Source organism: Mustela putorius, unplaced genomic scaffold, assembly GCF_011764305.1.
Source record: "Mustela putorius furo isolate JIRA1106 unplaced genomic scaffold, ASM1176430v1.1 tig00003859_pilon_pilon_pilon, whole genome shotgun sequence".
NCBI classification, from domain to species: Eukaryota; Metazoa; Chordata; class Mammalia; order Carnivora; family Mustelidae; genus Mustela; species Mustela putorius.
The window spans coordinates 25,932,252-25,950,222 of NW_025422011.1; the positions used below are offsets into that span (position 1 = coordinate 25,932,252).

At 36.4% G+C, this 17,971-nt stretch overlaps 1 protein-coding gene across 7 annotated transcripts in view; it reads left to right on the forward strand.

Moving 5' to 3' along the window:
• The window catches only part of PIK3C2A (phosphatidylinositol-4-phosphate 3-kinase catalytic subunit type 2 alpha), a 170,102-nt gene that overhangs the window by 103,018 nt on the left and 49,113 nt on the right, over nt 1–17,971 (forward strand). For all 7 annotated transcript variants that reach the window (XM_013055870.2, XM_013055869.2, XM_004752065.3 and 4 more), the window contains 6 exons: nt 2,387–2,490; nt 9,305–9,462; nt 11,382–11,502; nt 12,455–12,566; nt 13,911–13,990; nt 14,122–14,185. In XM_013055870.2, coding sequence (XP_012911324.1) covers nt 2,387–2,490; nt 9,305–9,462; nt 11,382–11,502; nt 12,455–12,566; nt 13,911–13,990; nt 14,122–14,185 — 639 coding nt within the window. The remainder of the gene's footprint in view (nt 1–2,386; nt 2,491–9,304; nt 9,463–11,381; nt 11,503–12,454; nt 12,567–13,910; nt 13,991–14,121; nt 14,186–17,971) is intronic.

Sequence of the window (17,971 nt, forward strand, 5' to 3'; positions counted from 1 at the left end):
GAAATAAATAAAACATATTTTAAAATTTCATATAGCAGGGCTTGACATGTAATAAATGCTCAGTATTTGCTAGATTGGGGGGGTGGTAAAATACACATAAGCAGTTACTGTCTTAACCATTTTTAATTGTATAGTTCACTGGTATTAAATACATTTCATACTGTTGTACAGCCATCACTACCATCCATCGCCATAACTTTTCATCATATAAAACTGAAATTATACTTACGAATAACTCTCTATTCTCCCTTTCCCAAATTGAACCAATGATTGGGTGTTTTCTGACCCAGAGATTTAAGTTCTACAAGAATATAACATTGAGTAAAATTAGATTATCTTCAGAGGGCTTTCACATTATGATAAATATAAAACAGAATGTGATGATACGGTGTTTGGTTCAGACTAAGTACTTAAAGGTGGCAGGAGGGGAGAACAGGATATGATTCAAACTAATTGGAACATAGAAATCATTTGGGAAGTTCTGGGAAATGTGACTGGATTAGATTATGGCAAATTTGATATGTCAGGCCAGAGAATTTTTAGGAATATCAAATCCCATTTTCAGGGTTGTATGGTTTATTTGCTATAGTTCTTGTTTCTGTAACACAAATTAACTCATATAATTGGTAAATATTGGCTTGATGTCAGTAAAATGGAGACGTGGCATTTGTTCAAACACAATTTTTCCAGCATGTAACATTTTAAAACAAAAAGAACAAACTTTCTCATAATTAAAAAGAAATCCTTAGTAATATGAGAAAATATTAAGGAAAACATTGGAAATTCTGCAGAAGTGTTGTCTTGTAGTGAAGATGGTGGTTGAATGAGTGGTGTCAAGAGTGATTCCATGTTCCACAGTGTTAAGCTCTCTGGTGAAGACCAGTAAGTGCAGACAAAGTTGTGAAGACCTTTCTCTTTGCTTTAAGAACTTTCATGAAGATGTACATCCTAGATTATATATTTTTTTCTAGATTGTAATTTAACTTCATTGAAATTGGTCTTGAGTAGAAGCAGGAGTTCCAGGGTTTAAGGCTTCAGAGGATCGAAGACCATAATGCTAGCTAGGTGCAAATTCAAGTGGAGATTTAACTGTGCACATATTTTTATAAGGACTTACTATTTTAGTTGAGGCCTTGATTACAAAGTTAAGTGGATTTTGAATAGTTTGCCTTAACTCTGTTTTTCCCATGAGTTGTGTTATTTTTAGTTGTGATTTTTCTAGAACTCAAGGTTTGTTTTGTGTTTTTTCCCCCCTTAAATGTGCATATCCCATTCTAGGAGAAAGGGCTCTGATACGTTTTAAAAGAAGGAAATTCATAAAGGAGTTGTTGCTGTAAGTTTTCTGAGAAGGTTTTTGTGTGTGCCATGGTCATTGAACTCCATTAGAATTCTTGAAATATATGTACTGTATTCTCATTCACTTAGTTTTGAGTTGAGAATATTCCAATTTTAATTTAATTGAATTTCAAAGGAAATTTACATTTGAAATTTGTGTCAGACTAAGTATTTTTATATAGTAAATCAAAACACCTCTAAATGGGGGTGCCTTGGTGACCTGGTCCATTAAGCATCTTTTGGTTTCAGCTCAGGTTATGATCTCAAGGTCGTGGATTGTGGATCTAGCCCTGAGTTGGGCTCTGCATTCAACATGGAGTTGGTTTAACATTCTTTCCTTCTTCCTCTCCCTTCTCCTCTGCTCCCTCCCCCAACCTCACCACTCAGGCACTTGCACAAATAGGCACGCTTCCCTCTCAAATAAAATCCTTTTTAAAAAAGACAGTTCCAAATGGACTCTGCTCTTTGGCTCTGCTTGGGTAGTGAATTTATCTCTTTGAAGTATTGCACACAGAGTTTGATCAGACATAAACTTAACTTTTAAAGGACTGTCAGGATGTGTGCATAATAAGATGGAAAATGCCTGCTAACTCCTAAAACTCATTCTCTTACATAAAGAACCAGCTGCCTTTTTGGAATTGGGCCAAAGTTGAAAAAATAGAATTTCTGGTTACTAGAGGAGTCCCAAATGGGCTTGATCTTTTCACTTTCTTAAAACAGTGTAGTCCTTTAATTTTATTCAGCCGTTAACTTTCTGAAGCATTTATTTTGGGAAGGTTTTGAATGGAAATCTCTTCAGCATTCCGTTCTTGTTGACCAGTACAAAGTACAACCTACTACTTTTGAGCAAGTAAAACCAATGAACTTCAAGGCTTAGCTGGTATTACTTTCACAAAGATAGAAATCTAAAATATAAAACTTTGCTATTGATATGATTTGTTTTTCCTTTATATCTTTGTATATACTTTTGTAAAAACGTGTTTGTGCTTTACTGCTGTTTAACATTTAGAGATCTTTTACTTTTAAAATAAAAACATTTTTTTGGTTACAGAAAGACCCAAATGGGACCAGTGGTTTGTCAACCGGAAGTTCTCTTGTACAAGAAATTGAAGTACAGAATGAGGAAGTGGCAGCTTTTTGTCAGTCCATTACAAAGTAAGGAATTTTTCTTATAAAGTTTTTTTATTAAATACTTTTAAAAAGTTAACTTGAAAACAAGAATAGTACTAATAATTCTAAGATTTTTAAAATTTCAGTTATCTTCTCCCTGTGGCTAAAATTTCAAGACCATTAATTAACACATTAACAGCAATTGTATCTAAACCTGTATCCTTCCTAACCTGTTTAGTTTGTGAATACTTAGAAGAAAAAATTGAGGTCAGACAGTAATTTCACTGTTAACCATTGAAAACATGGCTTAAACATATAGAAGTTTTGGTGCACTTTAAAAATCTGTTTTTGTTTTAGGGAGACAATTTACTGTAAACTTTCTGACATCCTTTAAGAGATGCTTGTACAACAGGAGTTTATAGCAGCAAATGTTAGAAAAATGCATTTCTGAAATATTCTTTTTATCTTAAATATGTCTAATACTTCTTATAGATGAGGAAACAGACTCAGAGAAGTTACCTACTAAAATTTACTCAGCTAGCCAGCAGCGGAGTCAGGTCTCCTTTGCTTTTGGTTCAGTTTGTTTTCTTTCCATTGTATCACTATATTAGTCGACTTCTGTTGTGAGTGCTAGAAACCCATCTTAAACTAGCTTAAAGAACAGTCATGTATTGATTCATAAACCCCTATAGCAGAAAGAGGAAGGACGGAACAGAGCTCAGTTACAGCAAGATCTTGGAATTTACATGCTTGAGTTGATCTCTCCTCCCTGTGATTCCCCTTTCCCATTTTCATCCTTTCTTTCTTCCTGCCCTTCCTCCCTGAATGTTGGCTTCATTTTCTACTACTGCAGGTGGGGTTTTGAAGGCAGGGAATATAGCCACTTGTAGCTTACTTAGACTTTATATTCTAATGGTCTTGCAGGAAGGGAGGAAAGGGAGTCCCCTCAGCCAACACCAGATAGAAAAATCCCACGGAAGGAAAGAGTGGAACAACAAACATTGTGGCCAAGGGGTTGAAATCTGTTATTGGAAGAAAGTATATCACCAGTGAGGGATTTATTCATTGAATTCAGTATTTTCCTCAGTGTGGTCTGCTGTAAGTGAAGCAGAGTGTGGGGTTCCCAAATCATTTTTGAGTATATACTTCATTTTAATGTTTAAGGAACTTAATAACTGGATTTTCTAGACAATTGGTAATATTTCATTAAAATTCTGTCTTTGTTACCTCTTAACCAACATTTCTTCAGAATACCTTAGGGGAGAAAAAGAAGAAAAATATCAGTAGAGGTACTTTTTCTTCTCTGTGGAAAGGTTTTTAAGATAGAAGAGACATTTAGGTGACTTAATATTCAAATTACATGTATTATAAATTATCTGTGCCTTCATGTCATTATACCATATGTGTGTGTGTGGTTAATAATTTGGAAATACTCTTTTGCCTTAATTTTGGAAGTAATCTGTTATGTGTTTATCTAGTTCCTTCAGTTTTCTCCCTAAAAAAGCCCTATATGCTTTCTGTTAGACTGTTTTGAGTGACTGTTGCATTTAAGCTTTGCAGGTTGGGAAATTAGCCTGTCTTGAGATCTACCTTTCTCTGCATTTGAATCGTATAGTTATTTACACAGACTCTGCCACTAAGCTAAAATGATTATTTTTATTTATACACGTGCACAGTGGTTTATGTAATCTGAAACCCCAGATGAAGTAAGGAGAGAATGACTTCTTTTTGTAATTTTATTTCCATTAGTAGAGAGTGATTCCAAAAAATATTTCAGAGAAGTAAGAAGCAGAGGTGTTTTTGGAGCCATCTTCTAGGCTTTTCACTTCTTCCCCTGCGACTTTGGAGATTGGGGTCAGGAGATATCCCTTGAAGAAATTAATAATTAAATTTCCTGAACTGTAGAACCACATTAAATAAGCAAACTAAGGGGCACTTGGGTGGCTCAGTTGGTTGAGCATCTGACTCTTGGTTTTGGCTGTAGTCATTATCTCATGGGTTTGGAGATTGAGCCCCAGTTAGGGCTCTGTGCTCAGCAGGGAGTCTGCTTGGGATTCTCTCCTCTGCTCCTCCCCTACTCATGCACTCTTTCTCAGTATCTCTAAAATAAATAAATCTGGGCGCCTGGTGGCTCAGTTGGTTGTGTGGCTGCCTTCGGCTCAAGTCATGATCCCGGACTTCCAGGATCGAGTCCCACATTGGGCTCCCAGCTCCTTGGGGAGTCAGCTTCTCCCTCTGACTTTCTCCTCTCTCATGCTCTCTCTCACTCATTCTCTCTCAAATGAATAAATAAATACAATCATTTTAAAAATAAATAAATAAATAAATCTTTAAAAAATAATAAAAATAAGCCAAGAAGGCTGTTTCTTTGGTGATGACAGAGAGGTGGAAATTTGAGAGAAAATGACAATTAGAGTTTAAAAAGTAATCTGTATTGTTATAACTTAAGAATATCAAGCTCCAGTGTATGAGAGTATCCATAAAAACACCTCTGATGGTTTATTTAAATAATTCAGCAGTTTAATTTGCTTTTGTGTGTTTAAAAATTTAGTTATAAACAAAACAAAAAAAACCCCAACTTTAAAGAATCTGTTATCATTTTAGTTTTTCCCCAATTTGGATAAAGCAGACAAAACCATAAAAATAAAGAAATGTCAGTTTTGCAGAAACAAAATGACTTTTTTTTCTGGATTATCTTCTACGATGTCAAGCAGAGATAGAGCTCATTTAAAATTAAAAAATCCCAACATGGGGTTCCATTTCACTACCCTGAGCTCATGACCTGAGCCAAAGCCAAGGGTCAGGCACTCATCTGACAGCTCCACCCCTCATTTATAAAATTTTTTTATGGTGATAAAACATACATAGTGTGAAATTTGCTATTTTAACCAGTTTTACATGTGCAGGTATGTGATATTATGTACATTCACGTTGCTGTGTAAAAAAGGGACTTGTTTTTTTGAAGTTTTTATTGAAATTCCAGTTAACATATAAGTGCAGTATTTCCATGTATCACCGGTGCTCATCATAGTAAGTGTGCTCTGTAATTCCCATCACCTATTTAACCCCATCCCTTCACCCACCTCCTCTCTGGTGACCATCACTTTGTTCTTTGTAGTTAAGAGTCTGTTTCTTGGGAGCACCTGAGTGGCTCATTCAGTTAAGGAAGGGTCTGACTTGATCTAAGCTCAGGTGAGTTCAAGCTCCATGCTGGACTTCATACTCGGCATGGAACCTACATCAAAAAAAGAGAGAGAGAGAGAGTCTGTTTCTTGGTTTTTACCTTTCTCTTTTCCCCAACCCCAGTGGCTCATTTGCTTGTTTCTTAAATTCCACATATGAGTGAAATCATACGGTATTTGTCTTTTCCTGACTGACTTCTCTTAGCGTAATACTCTCCTCCAGCTCCATCCATGTCATTGCAAATGGCAAGCTTTCATTCTTTGTTATGGCTGAATAATACTCCATTATTCCAATATTCCTATCTCTTCATTATCCATTCATCATTCAATGGACACTTGAGCTGTTTCCATAATTTGGCTATTATAAATAATATAATATGCTGCTATAAAATTCATTGGGGTGCATGTATTCAAAAAAGGACTCACTTTAAGGAAAGGAGTTGAAGGAACCTACCCTAGCAAATCAAGTTCATTGAATGTAACTTTGATCACTGGAAATTTAGTCTAATAAATTTCTGAGCTATTATCAGGAATGTCTGCTTGCCCTTTCATCATCTTTAAGGATTTCTGAAACTTGAAATCTTGCTTGGATATAGGCAGAATTCTCTGATACGTGATTTGCTGTAAGTATCTATTTTATAGTGTAGAAAACAAGAGAATACCTAGTAGATTAATAAGAAAAAAGAATCTTGGGCAAGGTCCAACGAAGGTCTTGGCACTATGTCGTAGAGGGGTAAGTTTGAAACAGTTAAATATCTGAAGATGCTGTATCCATGTATAAAGGTGCATTTCCAATGTCAATATAAGTTTATTACTTACAGTAGTTTTTTTCTTAAGATTTTATTTATTTGAGAGAGAAAGTGAAAGAGGGAGAGAGAACACAAGCAATAGGGAGGGCCAGAGGGAGAGGGGGAAGCAGGCTCCCCACTGAGCAGGAAGCCCAATACCAGGCTTGATCCCAGAACCCTGAGGTCATGACACGAACTGAAGGCAAACGTTCAACCAATTAGCCAGCCAAGCACCTCAACTTTTATTAGTTTTTTTTTTAAGATTTTATTTATTTATTTGACAGACAGAGATCACAAGTAGGCAGAGAGGCAGGCGGTGGGGCGGGGAGAAGGCTCCCCACGGAGCAGAAAGCCCAATGTGGGGCTCGATCCCAGAACTCTGAGATCATGACCTGAGCCAAAGGCAGAGGCTTTAACCCACTGAGCCACCCGGGCGCCCCTATATTAATTTTTTTTAATTACTTTTCTTCTTCTTCTTCTTTTTTTGTTTGTCTTTTTAAAGATTTTATTTATTTATTCGACAGACAGAGATTACAAGTAGGCAAGAGAGGCAGGCAGGGAGAGAGAGGAGGAAGCAGTCTCTCTGCGGAGCCAAGAGCCCGATGTGGGGCTCGATCCCAGGACTCTGGGATCATGACTTGAGCCGAAGGCAGAGGCTTTAACCCACTGAGCCACCCAGGCGCCCCATCTTCTTCTTTTTTATTTTTTATTTATTTATTTATTTATTTATTTATTTTATTATTATTTATTTGACAGACAGAGATCACAAGTAGGCAGAGAGGCAGAGAGAGAGAGAGGAGGAAGCAGGCTCCCCGCTGAGCAGAGAGCCCGATGCGGGACTCGATCCCAGGACCCTGGGATCATGACCTGAGCCGAAGGCAGTGGCTTAACCCACTGAGCCACCCAGGCGCCCATCATCTTCTTCTTTTTTAAAAAAAAGACATTATTTATTTATTTGACAGACAGAGATTCCAAGCAGGCAGAGAGGAAGGGAAGCAGGCTCCCCGCAAGCAGAAAGCCCGATGCCGGGCTCCATCCCAGGACCTTGGCGTTATGACCTGAGCTGAAGGTAGAGGCTTTAACTCACTGAGCCACCAAGACACCCCTACTTTTCTTCTTTTTGATATTGGATCTTTTGTGGTACTTAAGACTACAGTGCAGAACTCAGATTTTTTCGTTTATTCATTTATTTGACAAGATGCCTGTAGCCCCTCTATTACTAGGCACTGCTCTGAGTGTGTTACAAACTTAGTTCACATAGGGGTACCTGGGTGGCTCAGTTGTTAACTGCTTTCGGCTCAAGTCATGATCCCAAGGTCTTGGGATCAAGCCCCCCATTGGGCTCCCTGATTAGCAGGGAGTCTGCATTCCCTCTACTATTCCCCCTGCTCATGTTCCTGCTCTCACTGTTTCTCTCTGTCAAATAAATAAATAAAATCTTTAAAAAAATTCTTAAAAAAACTTAGTTCACATAATTCTCACAATAACCTTATGAAGTTAGTGGTGGTGTCCTCAGTTTGTAGAAGAGGAAGCTGGAAGCAGATTCAATAACTTGCCTGTGGTTACATGGCTGGTAAGTAGTAAAATCAGGATTTAAACTCAGGTTGTCTGGCTCTAGAGACCGTGTACAGTTATACTCACTGCCTCTTTTTTTTTAAGATTTTATTTTATTATTATTTTTAAAGACTTAATTTATTTGTAGATTTATTTATTTATTTGTCAGAGAGAGAGCATACAAGCAGGCAGAGAAGCAGGCTCCCCGCTGAGGGGAGTGCAGATGCCAGACTTTGTTCCAGGACCCTGAGATGATGACCAGAGCTGAAGGCAGATGCTTAACTGACTGAGCCACCCAGGTCCCAAGATTTTGTTTAGAGAAGAGTGCTCAAGCACACTTCAGTACGGAGCAGGTCGAGGGGCTTAGTCTTAGGACCCTGAGTTCATGGCCTGAGCCAAAATCAAAGTCAGACAACTTAATCAGCTGAGCCCCCCCCCCCCAGGTGCTCCTCTCCTGATCCTTTTCTTTTTGTCTTCCCAAACTATTTTATTTTATTCCTATGACTTGATTATTTTAATCTCTACAGAGGGAAATACATAATACTTCAAGCATTCATTCCATTTATATTCCTGTGAAAAGCACTCAGGAGAATTGGATCTTGTTTTCTAACCTCCAGAAAAAAGTCAGTTAAAGGCAGGCTACAAATTTTAAAAAGGCATCAAATTTTCCTTTGTTTTCTGGTAACAGAAAGTGATGTTGGGGAAGAGCCATATATACTGTACTCCTGCATTTCAATTTAAACTATGTTGTTCCTGTGAATACCTTCACAGGCAGTTCTTGCCATTCCCTGAGTTTTAGAAATCACTTTGAGAGAATAACGGCCTACAGCATGGTAAAAACGGATAATGATTTTTTATTGTTGTCTAACAACCAACCCTCTGGCCCCAAAATGTAGGAGAAAAAGCCCTAAGAAAAACATTTTTAAAAGACAACAAACTCTTTATCCCTCTAGCAATTGCAGTTGAGGGTTACTTTGCTGTATTCTCAGTAGATTCATTAAAAGTGTACATTTTGTATAATTATACTGTATAGCCAAAAAATCTGAAGCAGAAAACCTCATTTAATGCCTTGTATCCAATGTATGCCTGGTTAATGTTGCTAGTGTTACCACAGATCTCCTGGCTCTAGTTAATCTCTTTTCTTGGATTCCTCTTATCTAAAAGGCAAATGCTGGTATTTGGAGTTTAACTGGGGTCCATTCATTACAGTTCTTATGAGCTACTTTAGAATTGAACAAGACACAGAACTGAATGGTAGTAAGCATGCAAAATTTTGTTTAGGGCTCTCAAATGCAGCTTTAAAAATATTTTTAACTTCTTCTTTCTTGTGAACAGATTGAAGACCAACTTTCCATATACCAATCACTGCACAAATCCGGGCTATTTGTTAAGTCCAGTTACAGTGCAAAGAAATATATGTGGAGAAAATGCCAGCGTGAAGGTCTCCATTGAAATTGAAGGATTTCAACTGCCAGTTACTTTTACATGTGATGGTAGGTTTGTGGTTTCCCAACCATCTTGCTTTGGGAGAAATGTTTAAAATGTTATTTTAATCATTCTTGACCCTGTTATCATTAGGTATCCTTTAAAAAATTTTGTGTTGTGTGTGTGTGGTAAAATACTTAACATTCATTAGTTACCCTTTTCAAAAAAATGGCATTCATTTGGATAATTTTCTGGTTAGGACTAGTGGGAAAATAGTTTACCTTTATGAGTGCATATTTCTGTGAAAAATGCTGAGTAATTTTGATTAATTGGTGACATTTGGCCAAGGTCCCAAAGCATGGTATTAAAAGGCTATTTATAGTCCCAATTTTTTTTTTTTTTCATTTTATGGCAAGAAGAGTGTTTGTTTATAAATAGCTGTCAGTGAAATTGAAATTCCAGGTATCTTGCTAAGCTCTTCTAAGAAGTAGATAATCCTCCTTTAGTTCTAACTCTTTCCCAAATTTGGTGTGGATATCCTTTCTAGAAATGTATCCTTAGGTCTGTAGGAAATTTTTGTCATAGTTTGAGTCTCATGATGTATATTATTTTAATGGGATTCCAGCAGTAGAATAAGGGCTATATTTCTACAGTACTTTGACCTAAAATTGATGCCATTTTGGGGGCATGGTTTTGACTAGGAAAATGTCCAATATTTGGATACTTTCTTTGTAGCTTTGCACTTTTCAAGGCTCTTTGAAAAAAAAATATGAATCTGAAACAAAAATGTTAGCCAACTATAATAATTATTCTTTTAGTTTCTAAAGGAAAAACTATTCTTATAACAAATTTGAATTTTGATCTGGGGATTATTTAAAACCCTTTTGTTGTAAGAATTACTACTAAAATTGAAAAAAGATCAATAGGCCCCTTGATAGAAATAGTAAACACTGATGACAAGTATTTCAGTTTGTATGGTTTTTACTTAATATGTCAAGATATCATTACTTTTTGAGGAAAAAAGTGATGACTTAAAGACAATATATCAAGACAATATAAAAAAGACAATAAATCAAGATACTACTTTTTGAGAAAATATCTCAAATGCCTATCGTTTGGTTCTTCATAAACATGCACATTTACAGTGTACATCTCTGTTAAGAAATTTAACCACATTATGATATAAGTGTGTCCAAATGATAAGTATTACCATACAATTGGCTGTTCAGAAATGTACCCATTGCATTAGATATTTTATGGCCTTTTCTGCCAATCTGTTGATTTTCATGAAGTCTGTACTGAATAATTGTTTTCTAAATTGAACATAGGAACTCTCAGAAGTAAATTACTTTAAAGGGTTACTTTAATTTTTAGTGTCTTGTAATCTTAGTATCCAGCTATTGTCACGAACAATAATTGAACAATACTTCCTACTTGCTATATTTTTATTCTTTGGGAAATTTATGAGGAACATGTCACACATTTAAAATGGTAATTATTTTTTCCTTATGATTTGGTTTAAATCATTGTTTGCTGTGTCCTGCTAAATGTTAACCTTTTTGGAGGAGTCTGTGGTAGGGAGGTGGCTTTCTTAGCTAAGATCTGCCCTATCTAATACAGTAATCACTAGCCCCATGCAGCTATTGAGTACTGAAAATGTGGCTAATATAGAGTGAGATGTGCTATATATGTAAAATACACAGTGGATTTCAAAGACCCAATTTGAAAAGAAATAAGCTGTGTCATTGGTAATTTTAAAATGCTGGTTATATGATGCAATGACATTTTGGATTTATTAAGTTAAATATGTTGAAATTAGCTTCACCTGTTTCTTTTTACTTTTCTCAGTCTGGCTAGTAGAATATCTTAAATTCTGTATGTGGCCTACATTATATTTCTGTTGTATGGGCTCTCTTAAATGATAAGAATAACATTCTCAAGTGTATAGAGTGAAATGAGCAAAATGAAACTGATGCCTCTTTTACAGTGAGTTCTACTGTAGAAATCATTATAATGCAAGCCCTTTGCTGGGTACATGATGACTTGAATCAAGTAGATGTTGGCAGCTATGTTCTGAAAGTTTGTGGTCAAGAGGAAGTGCTGCAAAAGTAAGTATTCATTTAACTACTTAGCAATGTCTTTTGAAATTTAATTTTAAGGAGTTAAATTAGAAAAATTTCAAGTTAAATTTGTACTCCCAAGAATACATTGGGTCCTACTGAATTAATTCATTGGATCAATAAGCTTATATTGAGATACACTTATATTGAGATGTGTTTAAGACAGTGGAGAGCTAACAGACATAATTAAAACGTGGTATTGCCCTTAAGCTTATAGTGTTAAATGGAAAGAATGGTGGGCAATCGGTTGATAAGTGAATTTAATGGCTCTTTTCTTTGTGCTAAGAGTCGATAGTCACATCATTATAGACTCCCCATTTTCCTTTTGTAGCATGTACCATTACGTTTCACACAGTGGTCAGCTGTGACTTCCTTTTAGTTGCCTAAAATAATCATTATAATTTTTTTCTGAACCAGATAATTTATTGTATCTAGCTTTTAGTGCAGTTATTTTACAGATTTTAATATTTTAGGTTATTCGAAATGCCCTGCCCTTGTTTTTCTTGTTTCTTTTTTTCATCTTCATCTTCTTTCTTTTGTGCTGTGACTCTTCTCATGTAGAATTACTCTTTTATTTAAGTGTCCACACTTGGTTAAAAAACTGTCTCTACAGGGGCGCTGGGGTGGCTCAGTGGGTTAGGGCCTCTGCCTTCAGCTCCGGTCATGATCCTAGGTGGGATCGAGCCCCACATAGGGCTCTCTGCTCAGCGGGGAGCCTGCTTCCACCTCTCTCTCTCTGCCTGCCTCTCAGCCTGCTTGTGATCTCTGCTTATTCAGTCAAATAAATAAATAAAATCTATAAAAAAAAAAAAAAAGAAAACTGTCTCTACATTTTACCATTCTCTTCAATTTCTGATGCAGATACAAGTTATATCTTACTCTTACCTCTGTAATTTCTACTTTGAGAATAATATTGATGAAAATTAATATATTTTAATAGTAATCATTGCCTTGGAAGTCATGAATATATTCAAAACTGCCGAAAATGGGACACAGAGATTAAACTACAACTTTTGACCTTCAGCGCAATGTGTCAAAATCTGGCCCGAACAGTAAGTATGTACCTCATAACTGAATTGCATTTGGTTGAATCTGAGTAATTCTCCTAATTAGCCAATTTGCAATTTCTGCATTCTCCAAGATTTCTGAGTTGGACTGGTGAATGGATTGGAATGAGGAACTAATTCTACCCACAACAAGGGTTTTCAGCAGAAGGGGGGAACTTTTCAATCATGGAGTCTTAGATAGCATACTACTGTGAGCTGGAGGCATATTTGAAAATCAGAGTGGAGGAAATAAAAGCTTGATTTGTAATGGTTTTGCAAGAATGAAAACATTTGGGTTCAAAGAGAAATGAGGAAGGAGGAAAGATTTTGAATAGTAAATACAGTTTGGGGGAAGAAGAGATCCACGTTGACGTTTGCATCAAACTGAAAAATATACATTATTCTGCACTAAAGAAACCTATTTCTCTTCTTAAAATAAAGTACTTTCTTTTGAAGTTAAAGCACATTAGAGTACAGGAGATTATGCTGTTTTATTACTGTATGAACACTTGATAAACTTTAATCTTTAAAGAGAATTATTCTTCACTTGGTAGAACTTTGATGGAAAAAGAGCAGTCATTTTTACTTTATTTTCTTATGTTTTACTCCTGTGTTTCATAAAATTTATTTCACTTGGGTGGAAACTATTTCATGAAATTCAGTATATTTTAGCAGTCTTTGGTGGCTTTTCTTCAGTTTCTTAAGAAATGATGTTTTTTAATATATTTACATACTAAAGACTTAGTATGGCAGAAGAGATTGGTACCTTGTTTGTTGAGGGTAAGGTTGGGAGCAATTTGATTATCATTAGAAAACTAACTCAGACATTCAGATGATTTCTTCCACATCTGATCCAATCCCACCATCATTTTCATTTGGTTGTCAGCCATCTTTAAAAGTGTTTGTTTTGGGACACCTGGGTGGCTTAGTTGATTAAGCAGCTGCCTTCATCTCAGGTCATGATCCCAGGGTCCTAGGATTGAGCCTCACATCAGGCTCCCTGCTCAGCAGGGAGTCTGCTTCTCCCTCTGCCTCTCCTCCAGCTTGTGCTCTCTCTCAGATAAATAAATAAAATCTTAAAAAAATAAATAAATAATAATTGTTTTGTTTTTTAAAGCTCTCTATTCTTTCCTTATAGAACAGAAATAGTTGTTACTTTGGGAGCTACTTATATATCAGAAACTAGACCTAAGACATTTATGTTTTTAATTTATTAAATTAATTTTTTAGAGTACTTTTTCCTCACTCAGTTGTAAATAGCATTTAATTCTGATAATATTTTAGCCTCTGTTCTGAAAAATCACTTTAGTTTCAAGAATTTATCATACAACTTAACCATATTTTTTTTAGGCAGAAGATGATAAAACACCTGTGGATTTAAACAAACACCTGCATCAAATGGAAAAGCCTTACAAAGAAGTCATGACAAGGTGTGGCATCTAAAACATTAATTTCAGGTTTTCAGACTTTGCTTTTGGATGTGAATACCTTTATTTTGGTGAATAAAACAAAGTATTAGTATATAGTATCCTTCAGTCACAATAATTGTTCTTTATTTCAGATATCCTGTTGAAGAACTTTTAGATTCTTACCACAACCAAGTGGAACTGGCTCTTCAAATTGAAGTAGGTCTTAATTCACATTTTGGCATGATGACTTAAGGACTCTTGTCTTTGTTCTATCTTAAATATTAGTGTGGTGGTGGAGGAAATATTGTAGAAGGATGATTAAAACTATATTCTTGATGTTGACATTTGATGACTTGTTTTCTGAGCCATCTTGTTAACCAAAGTTCTGAATATTGCATGAGTTAGCACTTCACCTCATTTCCGCTTTATTACTAAGAGGAGCCTTCAGTTCAATTCAGATAGCATTAACTGAATGTTCACTATGTGCTAGATGCTGGAGTTATGAAAATGAAAGCTCTAGTCCCCACTTACCAAGAACTTAAAACTAGTGATGGATTTAAACACAGTTTCATATAGTATAGTAAATGTAGTATAGAGGTATACGTTGTGTTCTTTGGGAGATCAAAGAAGGGCACTCTTCTAACTTGAGAGTTCATGGAAAGCCTCTAAGAAGGGAGTTTGCCTGAGCCAAGTCAACAGTACAGGTTAGCTAGAAGATAGGTGGGAAGAGCGTGTGAACAGCACACAGATTTGATACAGATGTGAAATATATGCGTTTCTGTAATAGAGTACAGAGTGTGACAGGAAGATTGGGAGAGGACACTCGAGATACCAGATATAAGTTACCACTTTATAATCCATGTTAACCTCTAATCTGTCTTCTAGGTTAGAGGGCCATATCCAGTCCATTTTCTGTTTTTGTAAATAAACAATTTTTGGAACACAGCCACACTCATTAGTTTACATATTTTCTGTGACTGCATTTGTGCTCTAATACTAGATTTGAGTAGTTGGGACAGACACTGTTTATTCTACAAAGTCTAAACAACTTACTATTTGCTATTTTATGGAGAAGGTTTGCTGACCCCTGCTTTAGCCATTAAAGGTATTTTTAGCTGATGATAGGGGGTTGATTGGGGTGAGTGACTTGTTTAGTCCTAAGCTTTGAAATCCCTTTGGCCATACTGTGTAAGTTACATTGGGTTCTGGCAGGATTGGTTTCAGGGAAACTACTTAGGAAGGTGTTTTATAGTATTCCAAGTGAAAAATAATTAGTGTGGCCAAGGCAGGAAGGAGGGATCTGATTAACAATATTTAGGAGATACAATTGGCAGGATTTTGGTAAGTAATGAGATGTAAGAGAAGAAATAGTGAAGGATGACTCTTAAATTTCTAGCAACTAATACATTCTTGTCAGCATTTAAACATATTCATTTATTTGGTAAATGTTGAATATATCTCTTCATTGTGATGCTTGCTGTAGGTGCTGAGGATATGGCAGCAAACAAATGAAACTGTAATCCCAGCTCTTAGTTTACACTCTAGTTGGATGAGACAGACAATAAAAGTAGCAAAACGTGCTGTATCAGGTGGTAAGCACTACAGAGAAAAATAAAGGAGGGTAATGTTTCAGTTTCAACATTTGTATTCAGAGAAGGCCTTATTAAGAAGATGAAGTTGAGCAAAGAACTAGAGAGAAAGAAACTATCTGGTTTTCTAGGGGGGAAGAAGGGTGCCTAGTATATATAAGGTCTGTCTGTCTAGCTAGAATAGAGTGAGGAAGAGGGGAGAGAGTGGAAACAGATCAGGTAGGAAGATATTTTGTTAGCTGCAAAGGGTGGATGGGGGAAGAAACCAGGAGAGGGGCAGATTTGGATGGAAGATATGGAACTTAATTTTGGACTTTATGTTTGTGATGACTTTTGTTCATCCTTTTTTTTTTTTTTTTTTAAGATTTTATTTATTTATCAGAGAGAGAGAAGGGGAGAGAGCAAGCACAGGCAGACAGAATGGCAGGCAGAGGCAGAAGGAGAAGCAGGCTCCCCGCTGAGCAAGGAGCCCAATGTGGGACTCGATCCCAGGACGCTGGGATCATGACCTGAGCCGAAGGCAGCTGCTTAACCAACTGAGCCACCCAGGCGTCCCGACTTTTGTTCATCTTTTTTTTTTTTTTTTTTAAGATTTTATTTATTTATTTGACAGAGAGATTACAAGTAGGCAGAGAGGCAGGCAGAGAGAGACAGGAGGAAGCAGGCTCCCTGCTGAGCAGAGAGCCCGATGCGAGACTCGATCCCAGGACCCTGAGATCATGACCTGAGCCGAAGGCAGCGGCTTAACCCACTGAGCCACCCAGGTGCCCCCCGACTTTTGTTCATCTTAATAGCAGTGTTAAGTAGGCAAAGCTGGATGCAGGGATCTCACAACCCTGAGATCATGACCTGAGCCGAAGTCAAGAGTCAGACACCTAACTGACTGAGCCGCCCAGATACCCCTTTGTTCCCTTTACTTTTAATGCTTTTCCTCCAGATATTTGCATGGCTTACCCATCAGTTTAAGGTCTCCATTCACTTATCACAGATGTCTTCATGACCATCTTATCTAAAATAGTGACTAAAAAATATTAATACCCACATTTTTATAGCGGTATACCCACATTTTTATTGTGGTATAATTTATATACCATAAAATGTACCCTTTAGATGTATATAATTCAATGATTTCTTTTAGTAAATGCATAGAATTGTATAATTATCCCCACAATCGAGTTCTTTAGAACATTTTCATGACCCCCAAATTTTCCATTTGCTACTTTACAGTCATTCCCCATTCCCAGACCCACCCACAGATAATGCCTAGTCTGGTTCCTGCTAGATAGATTTGCCTTTAATGGAGATTTCATGTAAATGGAATCATAGCCTAGGGAATCTTTTATATCTGATTTTTTTTTTCACATATCCTACTGTTTTTAAGCCCTGCCCATGTTCTATGTAAGTTGTAGTGTGTATCCAACAGTTGGCTGATTTTTTTTTTTATTGCTAAATACTTTCATTGTATGGATACACCATATTTTGTTTTTATCTGGCCACCAAATAATGGACATTTTGTCAGTTTACAGTTTTTAGTTATGAGTTCACATATAAATCTTTGTACATTTTAATTTAGCTTTTAGGGGAGATCAGGAAGTTCTAGAAGTTTTGATTCCTACAGGCCTTAATTTTCTAGAGATAAGGTATTAATTTATTTAAGTAAAGTGAAGTTAGGGTAGTGGCAAATGTTTTGAGCCAAGGAATAATGGTTTGGCTTCATATTCTAAGAAGAATGGTAAAGAGAACTGACCAAGAATGAGTAAAAGGAATGTTAAGTAGCATGCAAGTTCCTGCTGAAATTAGGGAATGTTGAGTCTGTACAGTTCTGAGATCTTCTCTGAAAGTATTCAGCTACCTGGTAGAAGAAGCAGAGAATAGTATCTGAGCTCAAAGACTTCGTTTAGTCAGAGTGAATGTGTGAGAACAAAAGAGATTGTGATCAGAGTATGTATGATATTGCAGTTTAGATTCTGATAGAGTATAATTTGGGGGTTGAAGATGCTATGAGTTTTCCACGTGGACATTTATATAACTGAGGCTTACAGGATATAGGGTAGAAAGTCAGGGGAATATCCAGAGCAAAAATAGGGTGTACAGTGGGGGAAATGACTACATGTCAGTTGTCAGGCAGATCAGGCCATTAGAGGACAAGTTAGAAGACAGGAAATATAGTAGTAGAACAGGGAAAATTAGAGAGTTATTAATTAATAAAACGTATTTAATTACTATAAAGAGTGAAAGAGGATTCTAAAGAAGGATTTGACATATTATGGCTTGTATGCTAAATCTGGCCTATTGCCTGTTTTTGTAAATAAAGTTTTATTGGAACACAGTATTAGTCATGTATTATCAGTATCTGTTTTCACACCATAATAGCAGAGTTGAGTTGTGACAGAGAAGATGTGGCCCTCCAAGC